General features: G+C 47.2%; 1 protein-coding gene across 1 annotated transcript; it reads left to right on the forward strand.

The window, feature by feature from the left end:
- The first annotated feature begins 1,535 nt into the window (after positions 1-1,535).
- On the forward strand, positions 1,536-14,448 carry LOC116988318 (cell cycle control protein 50A-like). The gene is made up of 7 exons (XM_033044912.1): positions 1,536-1,881; positions 7,097-7,204; positions 8,043-8,150; positions 10,989-11,079; positions 12,134-12,283; positions 12,657-12,845; positions 13,924-14,448. Exons 1-7 carry the CDS (start codon positions 1,687-1,689, stop codon positions 14,109-14,111), a joined length of 1,029 nt encoding a protein of 342 aa, XP_032900803.1. The 5' UTR covers positions 1,536-1,686; the 3' UTR covers positions 14,112-14,448.
- Positions 14,449-26,473: the final 12,025 nt, after the last annotated feature.

The raw sequence follows: 26,473 nt of genomic DNA on the forward strand, positions 1-26,473 counted from the left end.
CTCGTCTCCGTTCTAAATGGCTTACTCCTTATTCTTAAACTGTGGCCCCTAGTTCTGGACTCCCCCAAACATCGGGAACATGTTTCCTGCCTCTAGCGTGTCCAAGCCCTTAACAATCTTGTATGTCTCAATGACATACCCTCTCATCCTTCTAAACTCCAGAGTGTACAAGCCCAGCTGCTCCATTCTCTCAGCATATGACAGTCCCGCCATCCCGGGAATTAACCTTGTAAACCTAGTACTCCAGCTTTTTGTGTCACCCATTCATGTTCTCAGAGACGCTGTGTTAGTTACTCCAGCTTTTTGTGTCTATGTTAGGCATGGATGAGTTGGGCCGAGGCACGTGTTTAGGAACATAGAAACATAGAAATTAGGTGCAGGAGTAGGCCATTCGGCCCTTCGAGCCTGCAACGCCATTCAATATGATCATGGCTGATCATCCAACTCAGTATCCCGTACCTGCCTTCTCTCCATACCCTCTGATCCCCTTAGCCACAAGGGCCACGTCTAACTCCCTCTTAAATATAGCCAATGAACTGGCCTCGACTACCCTCTGTGGCAGAGAGTTCCAGAGATTCACCACTCTCTGTGTGAAAAAAGTTATTCTCATCTCGGTTTTAAAGGATTTCCCCCTTATCCTTAAGCTGTGACCCCCTTGTCCTGGACTTCCCCAACATCGGGAGCAATCTTCCTGCATCTAGCCTGTCCAACCCCTTAAGAATTTTGTAAGTTTCTATAAGATCCCCTCTCAATCTCCTAAATTCTAGAGAGTATAAACCAAGTCTATCCAGTCTTTCTTCATAAGACAGTCCTGACATCCCAGGAATCAGTCTGGTGAACCTTCTCTGCACTCCCTCTATGGCAATAATGTCCTTCCTCAGATTTGGAGACCAAAACTGTACGCAATACTCCAGGTGTGGTCTCACCAAGACCCTGTACAACTGCAGTAGACCCTCCCTGCTCCTATACTCAAATCCTTTTGCTATGAAAGCTAACATACAATTCGCTTTCTTCACTGCCTGCTGCACCTGCATGCCCACTTTCAATGACTGGTGTACCATGACACCCAGGTCTCGCTGCATCTCCCCTTTTCCTAGTCGGCCACCATTTAGATAATAGTCTGCTTTCCTGTTTTTGCCACCAAAATGGATAACCTCACATTTATCCACATTATACTGCATCTGCCAAACATTTGCCCACTCACCCAGCCTATCCAAGTCACCTTGCAGTCTCCTAGCATCCTCCTCACAGCTAACACTGCCCCCCAGCTTAGTGTCATCCGCAAACTTGGAGATATTGCCTTCAATTCCCTCATCCAGATCATTAATATATATTGTAAATAACTGGGGTCCCAGCACTGAGCCTTGCGGTACCCCACTAGTCACTGCCTGCCATTGTGAAAAGGACCCGTTTACTCCTACTCTTTGCACCCCGTCCTCCTGAGGTTTCTGTGCTGAGAGCTTCCTGACTGTAGGTGTAGCTGGGAGCTGGTTGAACAGGTAAGTCAGTAGTGGCCCCATGTGATACTGGGCGGAGCAGCTGAGCGGCACTGAGTAGGTGGAAGTGGGACAGAGGGAGGAGACACAAGGACTTTGTTCACTCTGAATCCCACAGGCTCCTTGACGCGGAAGAGACCGGAGTTTAAAACTTTTTCGTCTCTCCTCCTTTCGACTGCGGACAAGAGACATGAACCGACAGGAGGACGGGGTGCTGTTGAAGAACAAGCCGGATAACACGGCGTTCACGCAGCAGCGGCTGCCGGCCTGGCAGCCCATCATGTCGGCGGGGTATGTCCTACCCACCTTCCTCCTGCTCGGCCTGGCCTTCATCGGCATCGGCCTCGGTCTCTTCTTCTCCTCCAACAGTGTCATCGAGCTGGAGGTGAGTGTTACCCTCGCCCGCTCCCCCTTCAACCCGTTCCTTCACCAGGTCGTTTAACAAAGTCACAGAGTCAGTCATACGTCCATGTGATAGGAGCACAATTGAGCCATTCGGCCCATCGAGTCTACTCCGCCCATTCAATCATGGCTGATCTATCTCTCCCAACCCCATTCTCCTGCCTTCTCCCCATAACCCCTGACACCCGAACTAATATCATTGAAACATAGAAAATAGGTACAGGAGTAGGCCATTCGGCCATTCAAGCCTGCACCGCCATTCAATATGATCATGGCTGATCATCCAATGTAGCCAATGAACTGGCCTCAACTACTTTCTGTGGCAGAGAATTCCACAGATTCACCACTCTCTGTGTGAATTTTTTTCTTCCTCATCTCGGTCCTAAAAGACTTCCCCCTTATCCACTGACTTGGTTTCATACAGCACAGAAGCAGGCCCTTCTGGCACAATTAGAGTCATAGACTCACACGGTGGAAACAAGCCCTTCGGCCCACAGCTATTTACAATATACATCAATGATTTGGATGAAAGGATTCAAAGTAACATTAGCAAATTTGCAGATGACACAAAGCTGGGTGGCAGTGTGAACTGTGAGGAGGATGCTATGAGAATGCAGGGTGACTTGGACAGGTTGGGGGAGTGGGCAGATGCATGGCAGATTAAGTTTAATGCGGATAAATGCGAGGTTGTCCACTTTGGTAGCAAAAACAGGAAGGCAGATTACTATCTAAATGGCGTCAAGTTGCGAAAAGGGGAAGTAAACGGGATCTGGGGGTCCATGCAGTGAAGAAAGCAAATGGCATGTTGGCCTTTATAACAAGAGGAGTCGAGTATAGGAGCAAACAGGTCCTTCTGCTGTTGTACAGGGCCCTAGTGAGACCACACCTGGAGTATTGTGTGCAGTTTTGGTCGTCTAATTTGAGGAAGGACAATCTTGCTATTGAGGGAGTGCAGCGTAGGTTTGCAAGGTTAATTCCCGGGATGGCGGGACTGTCATATGCTGAGAGAATGGAGCGGCTGGGCTTGTACACTCTGGAGTTTAGAAGGATGAGAGGGTATCTTATTGAAACATATAAGATTGTTAAGGGTTTAGACACGCTAGAGGCAGGAAACATGTTCCCGATGTTGCGGGAGTCCAGAACCAGGGGCCACAGTTTAAGAATAAGGAGTAAGCCATTTAGAACGGAGACGAGGAAACACTTTTCCTCACAGAGAATGGCGAGTCTGTGGAATTCTCTGCCTCAGACGGCGGTGGAGGCCGGTTCTCTGGATGCTTTCAAGAGAGAGCTAGATAGGGCTCTGAAAGATAGCGGAGTCAGGGGATATGGGGAGAAGGCAGGAACAGGGTACTGATTGGGGATGATAAGCCATGATCACATTGAATGGCGGTGCTGGCTCGCAGGGCCGAATGGCCTACTCCTGCACCTATTGTCTATAATCGGGATCGAACCTGGGTTTCTGGCGCTGCATTCGCTGTAAAGCAGCAACTCTACCGCTGCGCCACCGTGACTGCCCTTGTCTTTCCGTTGACTGGTTAGCACGCAACAAAAACTTTTCACTGTACCTCAGTATACAAGACAATAAACTACACTCATAACTCATAACAAGTGTGAAGGAAGGAACTGCAGATGCCGATTTACACCGTGGAAGACACAAAATGCTGGAGTAACTCAGCGGGACAGGCAGCATCTCTGGAGAGAAGGAATGGGTAATATTTCAAGTCGAGACCCTTCTTCAGACTGAGAGTCGGGGAGAGGGAGACTAGAGATATGGAAGGTTAAGGTTAAGATCAAAACGGACAATGCACAAGGAGATCGTTCATTGTTGGCTGATCGGAAGGACTCCACGACGTGTCGGGTTGAGAACCTTCCTGAGACTGAGAGTCAGGGGGGAGAGGGAAATTAAAGATATGGAAGGATAAGGTGTGAAAACGACCGATCAAAGCGGACAATGCTGAAGGAAATGTAGAATGGTCATTGTTGGCTTAAGTGTGAATGGGTTGTGATAGATTGGAAAACATTACAAAATAGGCTGTAGACAAAAATGCTTGAGAAACTCAGCGGGTGCAGCAGCATCTATGGAGCGAAGGAAATAGGCAACGTTTCGGGACGAAACCCGGAAGGGTTTCGTCCCGAAACGTTACCTATTTCCTTCCTGAAGGGTTTCGTCCCGAAACGTTGCCTATTTCCTTCGCTCCATAGGTGCTGCTGCACCCGCTGAGTTTCTCCAGCATTTTTGTCTCCCTTCGATGTTCCAGCATCTGCAGTTCCTACCTAAACACAAAATAGGCTGGCAGTGCGTAAGCAATGGATAATATTTAAAGAATGCATGCACCAATTGCAGCAATTACTCACACCCATCCTACGCAAAAAAATTGAACTAACTCTACTATAACGCAAGTTTCCGTGTTGCAAATTGGATACCATGCGAGTCATGAATTGTGCAACACTACTTGTATAACGAAGGTCGAACTGCCTGTGACATGATATCAATTGAGAACCCACATCACAGTAATCAGACATCATTGTCTCTTGTTTGATAATTGACATTACTTGGAACAGCACTCTCTCCCTGTCTCTGACAGACAATGGACAAAGGAGTTCTCATTAATGAGAGAGAGGATGTTCTGAAGATGGGGCTCGACCTGAAACGTCACCCATTCCTTCTCTCCAGAGATGCTGCCTGTACTGCTGAGTGACTCCAGCGTTGTGTGTCTATTCTCATTAATGACAGTTCTCTTGCCCAGAATCGAGGGACCAGGGGACATAGGTTTAAGGTGAAGGGGAAAAGGTTTAATAATAATCCGAGGGGTAACTTTTTCCACACAAAGGGCGGTGGGTGTATGGAACGAGCTGCCAGAGGTGGTAGTTGGGGCATGGACTATCGCAACATTTAAGAAACAGTAATGCCCCTGTCCCACTTAGGAAACCTGAACGGAAACCTCTGGAGACTTTGCGCCCCACCCAAGGTTTCTGTGTGGTTCCCGGAGGTTGCAGGTGGTTGCCGGAGGTTGCAGGTAGTGGAAGCAGGTAGGGAGACTGACAAAAACCTCCTGGAACCGCACGGAAACCTTGGGTGGGGCGCAAAGTCTCCAGAGGTTTCCGTTCAGGTTTCCTAAGTGGGACAGGGGCATTACACAGGTACATGGATAGGACAGGTTTAGAGGGATATGGGCCAAATGCAGGCAGGTGGGACTAGTGTAGCAGGGACACGTTGGCCAGTGTGGGCAAGTCGGGCCGAAGGGTCTGTTCCTACACTGTATCGCTATTGGGGGGGGGGGGGGGGGGGGGGGGGGAGAAAACCTCCATGTTAACTCCCGGTAGTAATCAGACACCTATGTCATTCAACAAGCAATTGTTTGTGTTGCGACATGTGTGGTGATACTCTATAAAACATTGTAACATTCAGCCATTAGTATTTTTGGTTTGCAGTAACAAAGTAAACTTATAGCTCTTAAAAACACCTTTTATTATAGACAGCCCGCTAGGAAAAATAACCTTGTTATTTTAACGCAAACCCTCCCGCCCTTTACACCCTGGTCTGCATTGGCACAATTGATCTTCTGAAACATGAGCGTTCGTAGGAACTCATCTGTCATGTTATAGCAGAACTACATGCAAGTCAAGAAAATAAAGGCTGAAGTGGGTCTCGACCCGAAACGTCACCCGAAACGTGCCTGTCCCGCTGAGTTACTCCAGCATTTTGTGTCCATTTTGGCGGTCTGAAGAACGACAACTGGGGTTTCCAACAGATCTTTATTTCAAAAGTTTGATATCCAGTATACAGGTTCTCCAGACACGTCTGCCCACGACGGTGGTCAGCGCTGAACTAACGCGCGCAAGTGAAAACCGCGCGAAACAAGCGGCCCCTCCCGAGTCACGTGACCCCGGCTACCGAACGCCGAGTTCGATCTCGCCCGCTACACCATCTTCAAAATAAAGGCTCAGTTTAGTTTGAGAAGGAAGTGCAGATGCTGGAAAAAAAATCAAAAATTAGATACTGCCTCACCCGCTGAGTTTCCCCAGCATTTTTTGTCTACCCTCTGTTTAATTTTCTATCTTTTGTTGCGTGCTAACCAGTCAGCGGAAAGCCAACACATGATTACAATCGAGCTATTCACAGTGTACAGATGGGTGATAAGGGAACAGTGTTCAGTGCAAGGTACAGCCAACTAAACGAGAGTAAGTCTGAGGTCATCCTTCTCAGCCCCTCGGACTCAATCAAAATGATAGCAGGCGGCCTTGGAAGCCTTACCCCACTACTCAAACCTCACGTCAAAAATCTTGGCGTGATATTTGACTCAGCACTGAAATTTGACAAACAAATCAATGCCGTGGTAAAAGCTAGCTTCTTTCAGCTTCGGACGATAGCTAAAATAAAACAATTCCTCCAGTTTGATGACCTGGAAAAGACCATCCACACATTCATCTCCTCCCGCCTAGATTACTGCAACTCCCTTTACACTGGCATCAGCCAACCTTCCCTGTCCCGCCTGCAACTGGTCCAAAACGCCGCAGCGAGACTCCTGACGGGCACCCGAAAAAGGGACCACATCACCCAGATCCTGGCCTTTCTCCACTGGCTCCCTGTGCGGTTCCGTATAAACTTCAAGATCCTCCTCCATGTCTACAAAGCCCTCAATGGGCTTGCGCCCACCTACATAAAAAGTCTTCTCACCCACCACTCCACCTCCAGGCCCCTCAGATCGGCCGACTTGGGGCTGCTGAATATCCCGCGGTCTAGGCATAAGCTCAGGGGCGACCGTGCCTTTGTGGTTGCAGCCCCTAGACTGTGGAGCAACATCCCCTTTCCCATCAGAACTGCCCCCTCCATCGACTCTTTTAAGTCAAGACTATACTCCCAAGCCTTTCCTGACGTCCTCTGAGTGAGGGCTACATGTATATATGTATGTAGTCTGTTTTGTTGTGCTATTCTTATAACAAATGTAAAGCAACGAGAGTTGTTTTTTAAATGTGCTATATAAATAAATGTGACTTGACTTGACTTGCTGTAGGGGTAGAGATTTAAATGAGTGGAATGATTTGTAATGAGTGATTGCAGATTCACTTCTGTGACCAGCAATCAAATGGTCACCTGGGTTGGGCTTTACGAAGGAAATTATGGATTCAACTTCAGAAACTTGCCACGTAAGGTCTCTGTGTGTCTTACATCGGAAATCTTTTCACTTCCCCCACAGCTCGACTACACTGGCAACCTGCCGAACAGCTCGTGCTACCCGTGTACCAACACCACCATCAAGGGTTGCAAGTGCTCCGTGCAGTTCAAGGTGGACACGTTACTGGTGGTAAGAACATTAGAAGGACATTGTGATAGGAGCAGAATGAGGCCATTCGGCCCATCAAGTCTACTCCGCTGTTCAATCATGGCTGATCTATCTCTCCCTCCTAACCCTATTATCCTACCTTCTCCCCATAACCCCTGACACCCATACTAACCAATCTATCTCTGCCTCAAAAATATCCACTGACTTGGCCTCCACAGCCTCTGAGGCAAAGAATTCCACAGATTCCCCGCCCTCTGACGAAAGAAATTCCTCCCCCTCTCCTTCCTAAAGGAACGTCCTTTAATTCTGAGGCTATGACCACTAATCTTAGACTCTCCCATCTGTGGGTATGGTCTGCTTTGTTTTCCCCAAGACATCATCCAGGAATTTGCCACTCCACTTCTTGTTTTTGACTTCTGTACTTCCAGTATATTGCATATTTCTCGGCCCACCGAGTCCGCACCGACCAGCGATCCCCGTACACCAGCACTATCCCACACTAGGGACAATTTACAATTTTACCAAAGCCAATTAACCTACAAATCTGTACGTCTTTGGAGTGTGGGAGGAAACCCGGGTTCGATCCTGACCACGGGTGCTGTCTTTATGGAGTTTGTACGTCTCCCCGTGACCGCGTGGGTTTTCTCCGAGATCTTTTGTTTCCTCCCACACTACAAAAACATATAGGCTCGTAGGTTAATTGCCTTGGTATAAATATAATTTGACCCCAGTGTGTGTGTGTAGGATAGTGTTAATGCGCGGGATCGCTGGTCGGCAAGGACTCGGTGGGCAGAAGGGCCTGTTTCCACGCTGTATCTCTAAACTAAACATGTAACAAACGCGCTGTTTTGCTGCACAGGGCCCCGTTTTCATGTACTATGAACTGTCGAACTTCTATCAAAATCAGCGGAAATATGGAGTGTCTCGGGATGATGACCAGTTGAACGGTGATTTGCAATATTTGAAGGTAAATGTTTAAGGATTTAAGGGATGTGCAGGGAATGGAGGGAGAAGTTCCGAACTTGGCATCATGTTTGGCACAGACATTGTGGGCCGAAGGGCCTGTTCCTGTGTAGGAAGGAACAGCAGGTGCTGGTTTACACCGAAAATGCTGGAGTAACTCAGCGGGTCAGGCAGCATCTCTGGAGAAAAGGAATAGATGACGTTTCAGGTCAAGACCCTTCTTCAGACTGAGAGTCAGTGGAGAGGGTTGTGACTAGCAGGACGTCTATGGTGGGGGAGGGACGGAGAGGTAGGGAATGGGTTACCTGAAATTAGTTGGTAGGAACTGCAGATGCTGGTTTAAACTGAAGATGGACAAAAACGCTGGATTTATTCATGTTGAATCTTGGACCAGTGGATACAGGTGAGGGGGGTTGAATGGCAGACAAAGGGACAGAGATGAAAAGGGTGAGAGACAAGGAGAGATGGGGAGTGTAATATGAAGCCAGAGTTAGGGATATAGGTGGAAGGAGGAGGTGGGGGGGGGGGGGGGGGGCATGAGAGTGGGAGATATTAGTACACACACAGTTTGGGTACAGGGGAGTGGAGGGGAAGGAAAGGGGGAAGGCCTGGATAGATGGATGTGGAGAGGATGTTTCCACTAGTGGGACAGTCTAGGTTCTGAGGTCACAGACTCGGAATAAAAGGACGTACCTTTAGGAAGGAGATGACGAGGAATTTCTTTAGTCAGAGGGTGGTGAATCTGTGGAATTCATTGCCACAAAAGGCTGTGGAGGCCAAGTCAATGGATATATTTAAGGCAGAGATAGATAGATTCTGGATTAGTGTAGGTGTCAGGGGTTATGGGGAGAAGGCAGGAGAATGGGGTTAGGAGAGAGAGATAGATCAGCCATGATTGAATGGACTTGAAGGACCGAATGGCCTAATTCTGCTCCTGTCACTTATGAACATGCAGAAGGAAACGTTCCAGAATCCATCTGGACTGACTGGGTACCAAGGGACAGATGTGACCTCGACTAAAAATAGAAACAATAAGTGCTGGAAATAGCCTGCGGATTAGGCAAAATCACGGGGACAAAGACAGCATTAATATTTCCTGTCAAGGACAGCAGTAAGACAAATCCAACATAGCAGTTCTAGCCTTTTAATTTCAGTCTGAAGAAGGGTTTCGGCCTGAAACGTTGCCTATTTCCTTCGCTCCATAGATGCTGCTGCACCCGCTGAGTTTCTCCAGCACTTTTGTCTACCTAGCCTTTTAATTTTATGTTTTAATGAATGAGTGTTAAAAAAAAAAGTGACCAAACTGGAATTTTAATCCATTTTATCTGTCGATATGACCTTTAGTTTAGTTTTAGAGATACAGCGTGGAAACAGGCTCTTTGGCCCATCATGTCCGTGCCGACCAGCGATCCCCGCACACTAACACTACCCTGCGCACACACTAGGGACAATTTACATTTATAACAAGCCGGTTAACCTACAAACCTGTACGTCTTTGGAGTGTGAGAGGAAACTGAGGATCTCGGAGAAAACCCACGCAGGTTATGAGGAGAATGTACAAACTCCGTACAGGTACGCCTGTAGCCAGCATCGAAACAGAGTCTCTGGCGCTGTTAGTGCTGTAAGGCAGCTACTCCATTGCTGCGCCACTGTGCTGCCTTTTTTTAGTAAGTAAGTAAGTCAATTTTATTTATATAGCACGTTTAAATCAACTCGCGTTGAAACCAAAGTGTTTTACATAGAAAAAAATAATTAAGTTTCCGTACATCCATAGAAAAATGTAAAAAAGAAAAATGACACAACACATTATAGAATTCAACATGAACGTCCCCCCACAACAGAATCAAAATGTTCCACTGTGGGGAAAGGCATCAGAACGTTTCAGTCCTCTTCCTCTGTGAATCACCCGAGGTCGGGGCCTATTTGTGGCCTCTGCAGCCAGTCCAATGTTTTCAGGCCCTCTTGCCGGGAAGCTGGAACTCCGGCGTCGCGTGAACACTCCTCAGCGGCTTGGAAATTAATGAAAGAGATTAATTTAGTTTGGTTTAGAGATACAGTGTGGGATTCTATTGATTTTTTTCTCCACATCTTTATTTTCAATCTTAAATGCCAGTTACATTTATTTCCAGCTTCTGCAGATGCATTAACACTACCCTACGCACACTGGGTGCAATTTACACTTTATATCAAAGCCAATTAGCCTACAAACCTGCGCGTCTTTGGAGTGTGGGAGGAAACCGGAGCACCCGGAGAAAACCCACGCAAGTCACGGGGAGAACTGACAATCTCAGTGCAGACAGCTCCCGTAGTCAGGATGGAACCCGGGTCTCAGGCGCAGTTAGGCGGTAGCTCTACCAATACGCCACCACGCCGCCCGACCTTCTATGTTTCTATCTTGCATTATTTTTTACTTTATCTGAGACAGTCTATACTGCTTATACAGAACCATAGAGTGGTGCAGCGGTAGAGTTGCTGCCTCACAGCGCCAGAGACCAGGATTTAATCCTGACTATGGGCGCTGTCTGTACGGAGTTTGCACGTTCTCCCCGTGACAGCGTGGGTTTTCCCCGGGTGCTCCGGTTTCCTCCATGGACGTGCAGGTTTTGTAGGTTAATTGGCTTCGGTAAAAATCGTAAATTGTCCCTAGTGTGGAGGATTGAGCTAGTGTACTGGGGGGGTCGCTGGTCAGAGTGGACTAAGTGGGCCGAAGGGCCTGTTTCCATGCTGTATCTCTAAAATAAAATGAACTAAACAGAGAAATGACGGCGGATTTCAGTAGTGAGACTCTGTACAACCTGACCAAGCTGACGTTGCCGACATTCTTGCTTTCCTGCTTTCACAGAATCCATCAGAATACTGCTTCCCGTTTCGCAAGGATAGCGAGGGAAGGCCCATCGCTCCGTGCGGAGCCATCGCCAACAGCATGTTTAATGGTGAGTTCCCGCACATCCCGTCTCGGCCCACGGTTCAACCTACTCCCTGTGGAGAGAGTGCCGTTACCTCGGCTAATCCGTGCTGTCATCATCTCCGTCACCCTGTATATCATCTGATGTGTCTATGTATATTCACCCTGTACATTCACCCAGAGAGTTGTGACTCTGTGGCATTCTCTGCCACAGAAAGCAGCGGAGGCCAATTCACTGGATATATCCAAGAGAGAGTTGGATGTGGCTCTTGGGGCTAACGGAATCGAGGGATATGCAGAGAAAGCAGGAACGGGGTACTGATTCTGGATGATCAGCCATGATGATATTGAATGGTGGTGCTGGCTCGAAGGGCCGAATGGCTTGCTCCTGCACCTATTTTTCTATGTTTCCCTGGATAGATGCCAGCGGAAATTAGAGGGTTTTTTTAAGAGCACGGAAACAGGCCCTTCAGCCCATTGAGTCCACCCCAATCATCGCCCATTCACGCTATTTTGAGGAAGGTCCTGACCTGATACGTCACCCATCCGTTTTTCCCCAGAGATGGTCCCTGTCCCACTGAGTTACTTCAGCACTTTGTGTCCATCTTTTGTATAAACCAGCATCTGCAGTTCCTTTCTACACACCAGCTCTTTCCTATCCCATCCCCTCCCCTCCCTACGCACTAGGGACAATTTACAGAAGCCAATTAACCTACAAACCCGCACGTCTTTGGAGTGTGGGTGGAAACTGGAGCGGCCGGAGAAAACCCACGCAGGTCACGGGGAGAACGTGCAAACTCCGTACAGACAGCACCCGTAGTCAGGATCGAACCCGGGTCTCTGGCGCTGTGAGGCAGCAACTCCACCGTGCCACCACTGGGCTCGTCAGGTTGTAGGCATAGAAGTGTCGGCTCGGTGGGGCAGCGGGTGGAGCTGCTGCCTCACCGCGCCAGAGACCCGGGTTCGATCCTGACTACGGGTGCTGTCTGTACGGAGTTTGCTCTGTGGCCTGTGTGGGTTTTCTCCGGGTGCTCGGCTCTCAGTTGTAAAATAAAAAGATCGGTATTTTTCTTTTCTTTCAGATTCCTTCGTGGTCTATAAGATGAATAACAACGGGACACGAACCATGGTCCCTTTAAATGCCAAGGGAATTTCTTGGTGGACTGACTACAATGTCAAGTTCAATAACCCACCGACAGACAACGGGACTGATCTACGGGAGGTGTTTGCGGGTAATATGCAATTGCAGTAAATGTGATACTAACGCATTGGGATTTAGAACAGGCTGTATTTAGTGTCGTTTAGAGATACAGCGTGGAAACAGGCTCACCCAGTCCGCACCGACCAGCGATCTCCGCACACTATCACTACCCTACACACACTAGGGACCATATATTAACCTACAAACCTGCACGTCTCTGGAGTGTGGGAGGAAACTGAAGATCTCGGAGAAAACCCACGCAGGTCAGGGGGAAGAACGTACAAAGTCCACACAGACAGCGCCCGTAGTCGGGATCGAACCCGGGTCTCCGGCGCTGTGAGGCAGCAACTCTACCGCTGCGCCTCCGTGGCCGCCCAACGTCTAACTGGTTTGCTTGACCACAGGGACGGTGAAGCCGACCAACTGGCCCAGGCCCGCCTACGAATTGGACACGAACCAGGACAACAACGGCTTCATCAACGAAGATTTCATCGTCTGGATGAGAACGGCGGCTCTGCCGAACTTCCGCAAACTCTACCGTCGCGTGGAGAGAGGTCTGGAGCGCGGCAACTACACTGTGGAGATCAGTTACAGTATCCTTGCCCTGTGAATAGAAACATAGAAACATCGGTGCAAGAATACGCCATTCGGCCCTTCGAGCCAGCACCGCCATTCAATACGATCATGGCTGATCATTCCAAAATCAGTTCCCCGTTCCTGCCTTCTCCCCCATATCCCTTGATTCCATTAGCACCCAAGAGCTAAATCTAACTCTCTCTTGAAAAACATCCAGTGAATTGGCCTCCACTGCCTTCTCTGGCAGAGAATTCCACAGATTCCACAGTCCCAGCCTCCGCTGGCCACAAAGACTTTCAAGAGAGAGCGAGATGGGGCTCTTAAATATAGCGGAGTCAGGGGATATGGGAAGAAGGCAGGAATGGGGTACTGATTGGGGATGATCAGCAATTATCACATTGAATGGCGGTGCTGGCTCGAAGGGCCGAATGGCTTCCTCCTTTATAACACGAGGAATCGAATATAGGAGCAAAGAGGTCCTTCTGCAGTTGTACAGGGCCCTAGTGAGACCACACCTGGAGTATTGTGTGCAGTTTTGGTCCCCTAATTTGAGGAAGGACATTCTTGCTATTGAGGAAGTGCAGCGTTGGTTTACAAGGTTAATTCCCGGGATGGCGGGGCTGAGAGAATGGAGCGGCTGGGCTTGTACACTCTGGAGTTTAGAAGGATGAGAGGTTATCTCATTGAAACATATAAGATTGTTAAGGGCTTCGACACACTAGAGGCAGGAAACATGTTCCCGATGTTGGGGGAGTCCAGAACCAGGGACCACAGTTTGAGAATAAGGAGTAAGCCATTTAGAACGGAGACGAGGAAACACTTTTTCTCACAGAGAGTTGTGAGACTGTGGAATTCTCTGCCTCAGAGGCGGTGGAGGCAGGTTCTCTGGATGCTTTCAAGAGGGAGCTAGATAGAGCTCTTAAAAAATAGCGGAGTCAGGGGATTTGGGGGGAAAAGGCAGGAACAGGGTACTGATTTGGGATGATCAGCAATTATCACATTGAATGGCGGTGCTGGCTCGATGGGCCGAATGGCCTACTCCTGCACCTATTGTCTATTGTCTACTTGTTTCTCCTTGACGCCTTGTTCCCCCAGATTACCCGGTGATTAGCTTCAATGGACAGAAGCGCGTGACGTTCAGCACCATCTCCTGGATGGGTGGAAGGAATCCATTCCTGGGAATCGCTTATCTTGTCTGTGGCTGTGTCTGTATTGTAACAACAGTGGTGATGTTCATCGTTTACGTTAAGTACCAAGGAGCGCATGCATTCATGGAGAAGTAGTTATTAACAAATCATTGGGGTGTGAAAGTTGCTTGGCTACGGCTATGCGTTTACCAGGGTATAGCGGTCACTAAAACTTAACTGTGTGTGTTAACTTTCATCAGGGAGCAGAATTATTTCATTATCTGTACTTTACAGATTAGAGCAAGTAACTACATTTAAATGTATACATTATACTGATCTATATGTATGTGTTATTATGATTGAAACAGATCTATTTTCCTTGAGACATTACTTTGCTGAAAGATAATTGTGGAGCAAGATTTATTGTAAAGAAATATTCTCTGGTTTTGTACATATTTGTTCAACGCTTGTGGTAAAATTCTATTGAACTTTTCTCCTAGTCTTTATTTTCAATCTTAAATGCCAGTTACACTTATTTCCAGCACCTGCAGATTTTTTTTTAGAGATTAGTTTAGTTTAGAGATACAGCGTGGAAACACCGAGTCCGCACCGACCAGCGATCCCCCGCACATTAACACTACCCTACACACACACTGGAGACAATTTACATTTATACTAAGCCAATTAACCTACAAACCTGCGCGTCTTTGGAGTGTGGGAGGAAACCGACAATCTCGGAGAAAACCCACACAGGTCACGGGAAGAACGTGCAAACTCCGTACAGATAATCACCCGTAGCCAGGATCGAAACAGAGTCTCTGGCGCTCTGAGCCAGCAACTATACTACTACGCCACTGTGCCGCCCAATCTTGTGCCCCCAATATTAATACCTTTGGTTCATAGATCAATCTAGCACTTAAAATTAACAACTGACATTAAATGGTGTTGGCAGCTAATTTTGCCTGCTGTCAAAACATTTTGTAACTATTTCTGAAAAATATTTAATTTAAAAAAAAATGTTTCTGGATGTGCCAGCCTGTGTAAATGGAAACAGCCTGAAGATGCTTCAACCAGAGAGCAGTGCTGAACTACTATCCACCTCTTTGGTGACCCTCGGACTAACCTTGAGCGGGCTTTGCTGGCTTTACCTTGCACTAAATGTTATTCCCTTATCATGTATCTGTACACTGTTCCGGTGGGCGGAGTGATTCATGTCGCAGCGGCCTCTGCAGTCCGTCTGTCTTTTTATTATTTTTTGTCTCGTTTGAATGTAGTTTTTATTATTTTTTTTGTGTATGTGTGTGGGTGTGTGTGTGTGGGGGGGGGGGGGGTGGGGGAAACTTTTAAAATCTATCCCCTGCACGGAGAACCCGACCTTTTCTCTGTCGGGTCTCCGTTGTCGTTGGGGCCGAGCAATGTGGAGCGGCCTCCGGCAGGAACGACCTGGAGCTCCAGTCGCGGAGCCTGCGGACCTACTCACCATCGCGGAGCTGGCCGAGTTCGGAGCGGTGGTGGCGCTCGGCTGCGACCCGACCCCGGGGATTCGGAGGCTCCAACCGCAGGTCTGGTGGACAGGAACACCGGGAGCCCGCGGGTCCCTGCTGGGAGACCGCTTTTCGGGGCTTCCGCAACGGTGACTTCACCCGCCCGAGTTGCGGGGTTGAAGATTACCTGGAGCGGGGCCTTACATCATCGCCCCGCGCGGCTTGGAATGGCTGCGGGACTTTGCTAGCGCCCGCCGGGGGCTCCAACAACAAGACCCGGAGCGTGGCCTTGCATCACCCGGCGCGGCGTTAATGGCCGCGGGACAATTACCATCGCCCGCCGGGGGCTTTGACTTTGACTCTGACATTGGGAGGGGAATGGGGAGTGCAGGGGAGAGAAGTCTTTGCCTTCCATCACAGCGAGGAGGGGATGCGCTGTGATGGATGTTTGTGTAAATTGTGTTGTGTCTTGGGTCTTTCTTGTGTGTATGACTGCAGAAACAACATTTTGTTTGAACCTCAAGGGGTTCAAATGACAAATAAATTGTATTATATTGTATTGTATTGAACGGCTCGATTGTAATCATGTATTGTCTTTCCGCTGACTAGTTAGCCCGCAACAAAAGCTTTTCAGTGCACCTCGGTACACGTGACAATAAACTAAACTGAACTGTAATTATCAGTTTGCCGCATTCTTCTGAATTTCAGGATATAAAACCCTTGGATGTGGGTAGCATTCTGGTAAATCGACGTGGCACTTCCTCCAAGAGCAAAATATCCCACGGTGAAAGTCTGAAAAACATTTAGTCGTGAAAACCTTTCCAAATAGTTTGTCCTGTTTTTGGTGATCTGTGATGCGTGTCAGAGACAAAGTTGTCCAGGGGCGGCACGGTGGCGCAGCGATAGAGTTGCTGCCTTACAGTGCCAGAGACCCAGGTTCGATCCTGACTCCGGGTGTAGCTCTACCTTAGTGCCAACTGTACCACCAACCTGGAGGACGTTACATAAACTCTGCTGCCTCAAACGCAAGAAGAATCAATATCGTGGGCATTGGCCACGTTTCTTGATAGCCTTGGTGTGTGTGTGTGTGTGTGTGTGTGTGCAGGCGCTCACACACACACACACACAATACATGTGAGCTTTAACCATGCATTTTAAGCCCCTGTCAGAATAGACAAGGTGATTCAATCAGTGAATGGGTGGCACAGGGGTAGAGTTGCCACCTTACCGGGTGCGATCTGTCCCGAGTTTGTACATTCTCCCTGTGACCTGCGTGGGTTTCCTCCAGGAGCTCCGGCTTCCTCCCACGTTCCAAAGACGGCTTTGGTAAAAGTGGCAAGTGTGTGTGTGGGTGTGGGATCAGGGAGATTGCTGGTCAGCACGGGCCGAAGGGCCTGTTTCTGCACTGTATCTCTAAACTCAACTGAGCAGCAGCCCAAAAATGCCTCAATTTCTCAGAGGCTAACGCATCATTTAATATAAATATCGAACGTCAGTTCACATCCACAAGGCTCATATTTCTCAGTCTTATTTTTAAAAGTTTTATTCAACAAGTGTGTTAGTTTTGAGCTGTCATGGGGCAAAGGTTTGTGACATCAAAGGCTGATTGTGACATGGTTGGGAAGGTGCGGTGCCTGCTGCCTCTACACTTGCAGCAGGAAGTCTGTCTGGAGAAGCTCTTCAATCAGGAGGGTTCCAGTGCTCTTGCTTCCTGGTGAGAACAGTTCCACCTCATTCATTCACAACTTGTACCTTGTTCCTTTGCAGTTTAGGAACCCAGATTATCATTGCACGGTTGAAATGTTAAATGGATTGCATGTAAGAGGAAGAGGGTTCAGTTGCACTTGTCTACTTAGTGCAGGAAATCAATACCACGGTGCAAATCTCCCGAGTTCTTGCAGGGATCTGTTGCTTAAGCTCAGAACAGTCCCATGGATCGAACAATTGGAATTGGCAAAGGAAATGGGGAGATAGGCGAGAGACACTGAAGAAGGGTCTTGACCTGAAACGTCTGTGGAATTCTCTGCCTGTCTGTGGAATTCTCTGCCTCAGAGAGCGGTGGATGCAGGTTCTCTGGATGCTTTCAAGAGAGAGCTAGATAGGGCTCTTAAAAATAGTGGAGTCAGGGGATATTGGGGAATAGTTCCCGATGTTGGGGAAGTCCAGAACAAGGGGTCACAGTTTAAGGATAAGGGGGAAATCTTTTAGGACCGATGAGAAAAACATTTTTCACACAGAGAGTGGTGAATCTCTAGAATTCTCTGCCACAGAAGGTAGTTGAGGCCAGTTCATTGGCTATATTTAAGAGGGAGTTAGATGTGGCCCTTGTGGCTAAAGGTATCAGGGGGTATGGAGAGAAGGCAGTTACAGGATACTGAGTTGGATGATCAGCCATGATCATATTGAATGGCGATGCAGGCTCGAAGGGCCGAATGGCCTACTCCTGCACCTATTTTCTATGTTTCTATTTTTCTATGATATGGGGAGAAGGCAGGAACGGGGTACTGATTGGGGATGATCAGCCATGATCACATTGAATGGCAGTGCTGGCACGAAGGGCCAAATGGCCTCCTCCTGCACCTATTGTCTATTGTCATCCATTCCTTATCTCCAGAGATGCTGCCTGTCCCGCTGAGTTACTCCAGCTTTTTTGTGTCTATCTTCAGTTTAAACCAGCATCTGCAGTTCCTTCCTACACATTTTGTCTGCTCCACTGCGAAATCTCCTCAAGGTATGTCTACTTTGAAGTTCTCCGATGAGAGTTCTCCCTCGCTGTTCTCTATCTCTCTCTACATCATCATCTATAATCTCTCGTTTCCCTTTTCCCTGACTAGTCTGAAGAAGGGTCTCGGCCCGAAACGCCACCTATTCCTTCTCTTCAGAGATGCTGCCTGTCCCGCTGAGTTACTCCAGTCTTTTGTGTCTATCTAAGAGAGAACCGAAGATAGACACAAAAATCTGGAGTAACTCAGCGGGTACAGGCGGCATCTCTGAAGCGAAGGAATAGGTGACGTTCTGGGTTGAGACTCTACTTCAGTGTAATTTTGGCAGTTGTACAAGACATTTGAATAAGAATGAATGAATAAGTTTAAGTTTATTCGCCGAGTATTCACATACAAGGAATTTGCCTTGGTGCTCCGCCCGCAAGTGAAAACATGACATAGAAGCATAGAAAATATTCATATGCTTCGAGCCAACACTGCCATTCATTGCGATCATGGCTGATCGTTCCCTATCAATAACCCGTGCCTGCCTTCTCCCCATATCCCTTGACTCCACTAGCCCCTAGAGCCCTATCTAACTCTCTCTTAAATCCATCCAGTGACTTGGCCTCCACTGCCCTCTGTGGCAGGGAATTCCACAAATTCACAACTCTCTGGGTGAAAAAGTTTTTTTCTCACCTCAGTCTTAAATGGCCTCCCCTTTATTCTAAGACTGTGGCCCCTGGTCCTGGACACGCCCAACATTGGGAAAATTTTTCCTGCATCTAGCTTGTCCAATCCTTTTATAATTGTATATGTTTCTATAAGACCCCCCCCCCTCATCCTTCTAAACTACAGTGCATGTACAGTGACACTTCTTCAGAACCATACTTACTTCAGTTGGGATGGAAGCAAGAGATTGAGGAAATGACAGCCACACTAATCCATTTCAGACTCGCTGGACTCCAAAACAATAGCTCAGATTAGAATGCAAACTCCGCACAGACAGCACCCGAGGCCAGGATCGAACCTGGGTCTCTGGTGCTGTGAGGCAGCAGCCACGCCACCCAAAGTCTTTTCTCACTGAAGCGTGCAGCCTTTTTGCCTGCAAAATATTCTAACAACGCCCACGCACCGTTCAACCTTCCAGGGGAAAATAAAACGAGGATATTGATCTCAAATCCCAGAAATATTGCGCTGACTCTGACCTTGCAGCTAAACTTAGGGCTGGTATACCATCTGATTCAGCAACAAACAGTAAAAAATTTACCAGCAGGTCTTCAAAAATCAATGCCCCCCTTCTTGCTGCCAACTACCTCACACAGGCAATGACACAGGAGTGGAACCACAGGGATATCAAATGTCTTCAGTACCAAGAGCTGTAGTAAATATCAGACAGACAAGCTCCAAGATATTGACCCATGACTGGAGTTTGCGTTCAGATTCAGAGAATCCTTCCCAAGCACCAGCACTCACATCTGCACAGAATGTATCTGCGGATGAAGGTTTCTACCGAAGATAGGCACAAAGTGCTTTGAAGTACCTCAGCATCTCTGGAGAAAAACGATGGGTGAAAGGAAGGGAGGAAACCCAAGCAGTCGCAGGGAGATCGTGCAAACTCCACACAGACAGCACTCGAGGTCACCCGGGTCTGACGCTATGAGGAATTGATAGTATCCTTCTGTTCCCTGTTCCGTGGACAAAACATGAGGTAGACACAAAATGCTGGAGTATCTCAGCCGGTCAAGCAGCACCTCTGGAGAAAAAGGATGGGTGATGTTTCGTGGAATTCTCTGCCTCAGAGGGCGGTGGAGGCCGGTTCTCTGGATGCTTTCAAGAGAGAGCTAGATAGAGCGGAGTCAAGGGATAGGGGGAGAAGGCAGGAACGGGGTACTGATTGTGGATGATCAGCCATGATCACATTGAATGCTGGTGCTGGCTCGAAGGGCCGAATGGCCTACTCCTGCACCTATTGTCTATTGAAGGAACAGAATTAGGCCATTCAGCCCATCATGTCTACTCCACCATTCACTCATGGCTGATCGATCTCTCCCTCCTAACCCCATTCTCCTGCCATCTCCCCATAACCCCAGACACACGTATTAATCATGAATCTATCAATCTCCACCTTAAAAATATCAGTTGACTTGGACACACTAATGGTGTAACACTGTATTCTGCACTCTGTTATGCTTCTGTTTGCACCAGCAGTTGTTCTTGCTTAAGGCCTGATTGTACGATGCAGGATTGCATATGGGATGGTTGGACAGGATAGCATGTAATGTTTTTCCACTGTATCTCACTATATGTGACAATAAGAAACCAATATCGATATAGAACATTGACAATAGACAATAGGTGCAGGAGTAGGCCATTTGGCCCTTCGAGCCAGCACTGTCATTCAATGTGATCATGGCTGATCATCCCCAATCAGTACCCCGTTCCTGCCTTCTCTCCATATCCCTGACTCCGCTATCTTTAAGAGCCCTATCTAGCTCTCTCCTGAAACCATCCAGAGAACCTGCCTCCACCGCCTCTGATATGCGAGAAGAAAGTCAGCACCGATTAGGAGGCACAAGGAACTGCAGATGCTGGTTTACCACAAAAAAAAAAGACAAAGTGCTGGAGTAACTCAGCAGGTCAGACAGCATCTCTGGAGATAAGGAATTGGTGATGTTTCGGGTCGAGACGTTACTTCAGCCTGGTTGATCTCATGAAGGGGCTGTAATATTCAAGGCCTTTGACAAATTTCAATGGCATTTTGTTTCCTCCTGCAGGTTTGAAACTTCTCAAACCACCAGGAGACGATGGAAATGGTACCGGAGGACTTCAATCTGTGGGTGACCACTGAAAGCCCACCGCCACAAAACACACTCCTTGGCCAGATTATCATCGATGCCATTCTCTTCCTCTGCATCGCTGTCTTAGTGGTTCACACCATTAGCTTTGCCATTAGTTACTTTTCACCTCGTCCTACCAAGGTTGGTCGCCTCTTTAAAGTGACGGTCCACTTGCAGGCTGCGCTTAAAACCTCTCTCAGTGTGTAATCCTGACACGTTAGGCTTGCTGTGCACGTTGCTTACTGTCGTATCTCGGAGAGAGGCCCCATATTTGAGTAGCCACAGTAAATGGAAGGCGACCTCTCTTGACCCAGAGTTGGGAAAATCAAGAACTGGAGCATATAGGTGAGGGAGGGAAGATTTAATAGGAACCCGAGGGATTCTTTTTTATTAATTACACAAAGTGTGATGGGTATATGGAACGAGCTGCCACAGGAAGTGGTTGAGGTAGGTCATATCACAATGTTTAAGAAATATTTTGATAAGAACAAAGATAGGATAAGTTTAGAGGGATATGGGCAGATGGGACTAGTGTAGATATGGGGCATGATGGTAGGCATGTGCAAGTTGGGCCGAAGGGTCTGTTTCTGTGCTGTATAAACTCTATGACTAATTGCAGTGCTGTACATGGTGGATAGAACAGATAAGGGGGCAGCACTGCACACACATCAGCTACAGCTACTGCCTCACAGCATCGGAGACCCTGGTTCGATCTGGACCTCGAGTACTGTCTGTGTGGAGTTTGACGCTCTACCTGTGACCGAATGTGCTTTCTGTGGGTGCTCCAGTTTCCTCCCACATCCCAAAGATGTACAGGTTTGAAGGTTAATTGTACATTGCCGCTGGTGGATAGGGAACAGATAAGACCATTGGGTAACATGGAACTAGTGTGAATTGGTGATGGATGTCCAGTGTTGGACTCGCCATAGTGCCTGTTTCCATGCTGTATCTGTCAATCCGTTGAATTCATCGCCACAGAAGGCTGTGGAGGGCAAAGGTTGAGATTGATAGATTCTTGATTAGTACGGGTGTCAGGGGTTATGGGGAGAAGGCAGGAGAATGGGGTTGAGAGGGAGAGATAGATCAGCCATGATTGAATGGCGGAGTAGACTTGATGGGCCGAATGGCCTGATTCTGCTCCCATCACTTACAAATTTATCAATTGCCGTGTTTTACTGTACTCTTCCAGTCAATGAGAGCAAGCGTGGCAAACCTACCGGCAAAACCAACCCACGTGCAGCGGCACAGCAGTAGAGTTGCTACCTCACAGCCCCAGAGACCTGGATTCGATTCAGACTATGGGTGATATCTGTACAGAGTTTGTATGTTCACACTGTAACCACGTGGGTTTTCTCTGGGTGCTCCAGTTTCCTCCCACACTCCAAACACGTACAGGTTTGTAGGTTAATTGGCTTCGGTAAAATTGTAAATTGTTCCCAGTGTGTAGGATAGTGTTAGCTGGTCAGCACAGACTAGGTGGGCCAAAGGGTCTGTTTCCGCACTGTATCTCGGAGGTCTAAAGTGGATTCGGCCCTTCGAGCCATTCAATGTGATCATGGCTGATCATCCCCAATCAGTACCCCGTTCCTGCCTTCTCCCCATATCCCCCGACTCCGCTATTTTTAAGAGCCCTATCCAGCTCTCTCTTGAAAGCATCCAGAGAACCTGCCTCCACCACCCTCTGAGGCAGAGAATTCCACAGACTCACCACTCTGTGAGGAAAAAGTGTTGCCTCGTCTCCGTCCTAAAGGCGAGGTCTAAAGATGAGATCTTAAAGCTATTTAAGATCTCATCTCCTGCTGAACATTCTGCTCTTTTGAATTCAGGAGAAATGTTACAAACTTAATCCCCTGACACCGGATGAAACGAGGAGATTGCACTATGGTATCACCATTCAGAAGGTCATCCTGAAAAAGATGCAGCTGGTTGAGCTGAAGATAGGTTTGCTCAAGGCAATCCTGAGCTCCCTGAACAAGAAGAGGAAAGTAAAGATTAGTCACCACAAGATCGTCCCTTGTTACTGCACCTATTGCAACAACCAAAGTTCCTGCAGCTGTGAATCGGAGATTAGCATGGCCAGATAAGGCAGAGGAAATGCCGCTAAATTTAAAAAAACATCAAATATCTGAAGAATAAAGTAATCTACTCTAGTTCCAGATCATCTGAATTCTGGTTATTGATGTGTTTATGCATTGAAGCGAGTAGAAGCTATTTGAATTATTTTTCATAAGCAATGGAAAATAAAGGATATCAGTCCAGTTGAGTTTATTTATTGTTACGTGTGCCGAGGTGCAGTGAAAAGCTTGTGTTGCGTGCTAACCGGTCAGCGGAAAGACAATACACGATTACAATCAAGCCATTCACAGTGTACAGATACAGGATAAAGGGAATAATGAGGCTGGTAAAGTCCGATCAAAGATAGTCCAAGGAAGCGACGTCTTGAAAATATTAGACTTTTCTTGGCAGAAAAACCAGATCATTTTTCGAAGACACGGACACCATTCATTGATTTATTACAAGGATAGCACGGCACAACACAACTTTGGATTGAAATCTAATTATGGGTTGGGTGAGGTGGGTGGGGAGGGATGCGAGGCAGGTATATCACCACTTTGGTGGTCTAGGGGATTATCTTAGCACATCTCACTTTTTCCTCTTTCTTGCTTTTTCTCCTTTCTTTTCTTCCAACTCAAAGCTAAAAAGTTTTTAAAAATTGAAGTTGTACAATAACTGTATAATTGTATATGCCGTTGGTTCTATTTTTGTGCATTTGCTTCTAATAAATAAAAAATAAAAAATGTAAAACATTTTTAAAAAAGATAGTCCGAGGGCCACAAATGAGGTAGAATGGACAGATCTGAGAGGAGTTTAAGATCATAGTTAAGGTAAGAAAGATTACTGTAGGATTGGAGATTAAAAAGTGTGGAGCGATTGTAATATGTGATCGCAGATTAGATTAGATTCAACTTTATTGTCATTGCACATAGTACAAGTACAACGAAATGCAGTTTAGCATCTAACCAGAGTGCAAAGTAGTAAAATGCTGATTAAAATATATCCACTTCAGTAAAGTGGCGCACAAATTGTCACCTGGGTTGGGCACCATCTTGCATCAGTACTTTAGTTCATTGTCACGTGTACATCTCTGCCAGCATCTCCCTCGACTCTTCAGTCTTCCCCCCGCATCTGGGCATCGGGTCGTCGTTCTCGGAGGCCGACGGGTCTTTGATGCCCAAGATATTGACACAACAACGCTGGAGTAACTCAGCGGGACAGGCAACATCTCCGGATGGAAGGAATGGGTGACCGCTGCACCACAGAGAGCATATTAACGTATGGCATCTCTGTGTGGTACCTCAGCTGCACGGAGGCGGAGAGGAGAGCTCTTCAGCACGTCGTCCACAGAGCGCAGAGGATCATAGGGACACAGCTACCAGCCTTGGAGGGCATCTACCACACGCGGTGCCTCAGGAAGGCCGTCAGCATCCATAAAGACTCATCACACCCCTGTAACGGACTGTTCGAACTACTTCCCTCCGGCAGACGTTACAAGGCCTTCTACGCCCGAACCTCCAGATTCAGAAACAGCTTTATTCCCAGAGCTATAGCGGCTCTGAACCGGCCCTGCTGAGTGCCCCCCCACCCCCCCTGGACTGTCCCCCTCGGATGGTCACGTCACAAGGCTTATTTATTTATTTTACTTTTCTCTTACATCGGTTCGAGCTGCATACTAAATCTCGTTGCACTGACGTGCAATGACAATAAAAGATATTATTATTATTATTATTATTATTATTCGGGTCGAAACCCTTCGTCAGACTGATGTCAGGGGAAAGGGAGATACATAGATAAGGAAGTGTAAGGTGTGAAAATAAGACAAAGTGAACGGGGTTCAAGGAAAATGTAGGTCCTTCGCCAAGATTAGTCAGAGAAGTGCAGCATGGATCAGGCTCCAGATCAAAGCAAGGAACCCCATCTCAACCAAAGATCATAGACGACTCTTTGATCTCAACCAACAGTCCCTAAAATTCAGGAACTGGCAGCCAGAAAGTCCTTGTTTTTTGTTTTAAACTCAAAACTTTCAAGCCCAACAACAAAATGTTGGAATGCTCAGTGTCAGGCAGCATCTGTAAAGAATGGGTGTTAATATTTCTGGTTGATGATCATAAAGCTTAAATTTGATTGTTTTTTTTAAAAATAATCAATTTGAAAAATAGACATCACATTGCTTGGCACTTCAAGTTGACTATCACAAAATGGCCAGATATAATGAACTTGGAATCAATGTCTAGTTTAGAGATGCGGCATAGCAACAGGCCCTTCAGCACACAGTCCATGCCCACCACCAATCACCTGGTCATACTAGTTCTATGTTATTCTACTTTCTCATTCACTTCAGACAAATTAGTGGCACTTTTAAAAACAGAGCCTAATTAACTAACAAATCAACATATATTTGGTATGTGAGAAGAAACCAGAGCACCCAGAGGAAACCCATGTAGCCACAGGGTGAACATGCAAACTCCACACAGACAGTGCCAGAGATCAGGATCGAACCCGGGTCACAGTGAAGTGGTGCACTGCAGAAACACACATCTTTTTGTATTGTGGATCAAGTCATTCTTAAACAAAACACTGAAAAATCATATCTTCTTCAATACTAAATGCAATGATTTAAATGCCCCCCCATTCTCAATCTTCAGTTAAAATCGATAATGGAAACTGCTGAGGAAGGTTCTGGTTATGGCTCCACATGCCTGATACAAGCTGGGACGGTGCTACATATCATCTCAGTGGTACTATCTTGTCACAGGTGCATTGTGACAGTAAGTCTTGAATGAAGAGATTGGGTTTGAACAGGAGATTTAGCATGTCTTTTTTCAGTACAAGGTCAGATAACATCAAAAGAGAATACAGTAATTTTAAAAAGTGTTAAAAAGTGGCCAAGACCATTCCCACAAGTCACTAAAGTCAATAGTGTACACATCCGTCGTTCCAAAGATGCTGCTGCACCCGCTGAGTTTCTCCAGCACTTTTGTCTCCCTTAGTGTACACATCTTAACAGCTTTACAGCCCTGTCCCACGGTACGAGTTCATTCCAAGAGCTCTCCCGAGTTTAAAAAAAATCAAACTCGTGGTAAGCACGGAGAATGAACGTAGCGGGTACGTCGGAGCTCGGGGACGTCTCTTAGCGCTAACGGCAGGTAAGCACGGGAAGACTCGTGAAGATTTTTCTACATGATGAAAAATGTCCACGAGAGCCCCGAGTACCGACGAGCGGCCATTACCGTAAATCTCCGAGTTCGAATCAGGGCAAACTCGGGGAGACCTCTTGGAATGAACTCGTACCGTGGGACAGGAGTTTTAGACTTAGTCATCCTTTCCATTCTCAATGGAGCATTCTCTGCAGCATTGGGAAACTTGGGTGACTGGTAGAGGGATTTAAAATAAAAATAATTTGCACCACATGAGCAAAATAATATTAAAATATG

This window comes from Amblyraja radiata, chromosome 27, assembly GCF_010909765.2.
Source record: "Amblyraja radiata isolate CabotCenter1 chromosome 27, sAmbRad1.1.pri, whole genome shotgun sequence".
In the NCBI taxonomy this organism is placed as follows: domain Eukaryota; kingdom Metazoa; phylum Chordata; class Chondrichthyes; order Rajiformes; family Rajidae; genus Amblyraja; species Amblyraja radiata.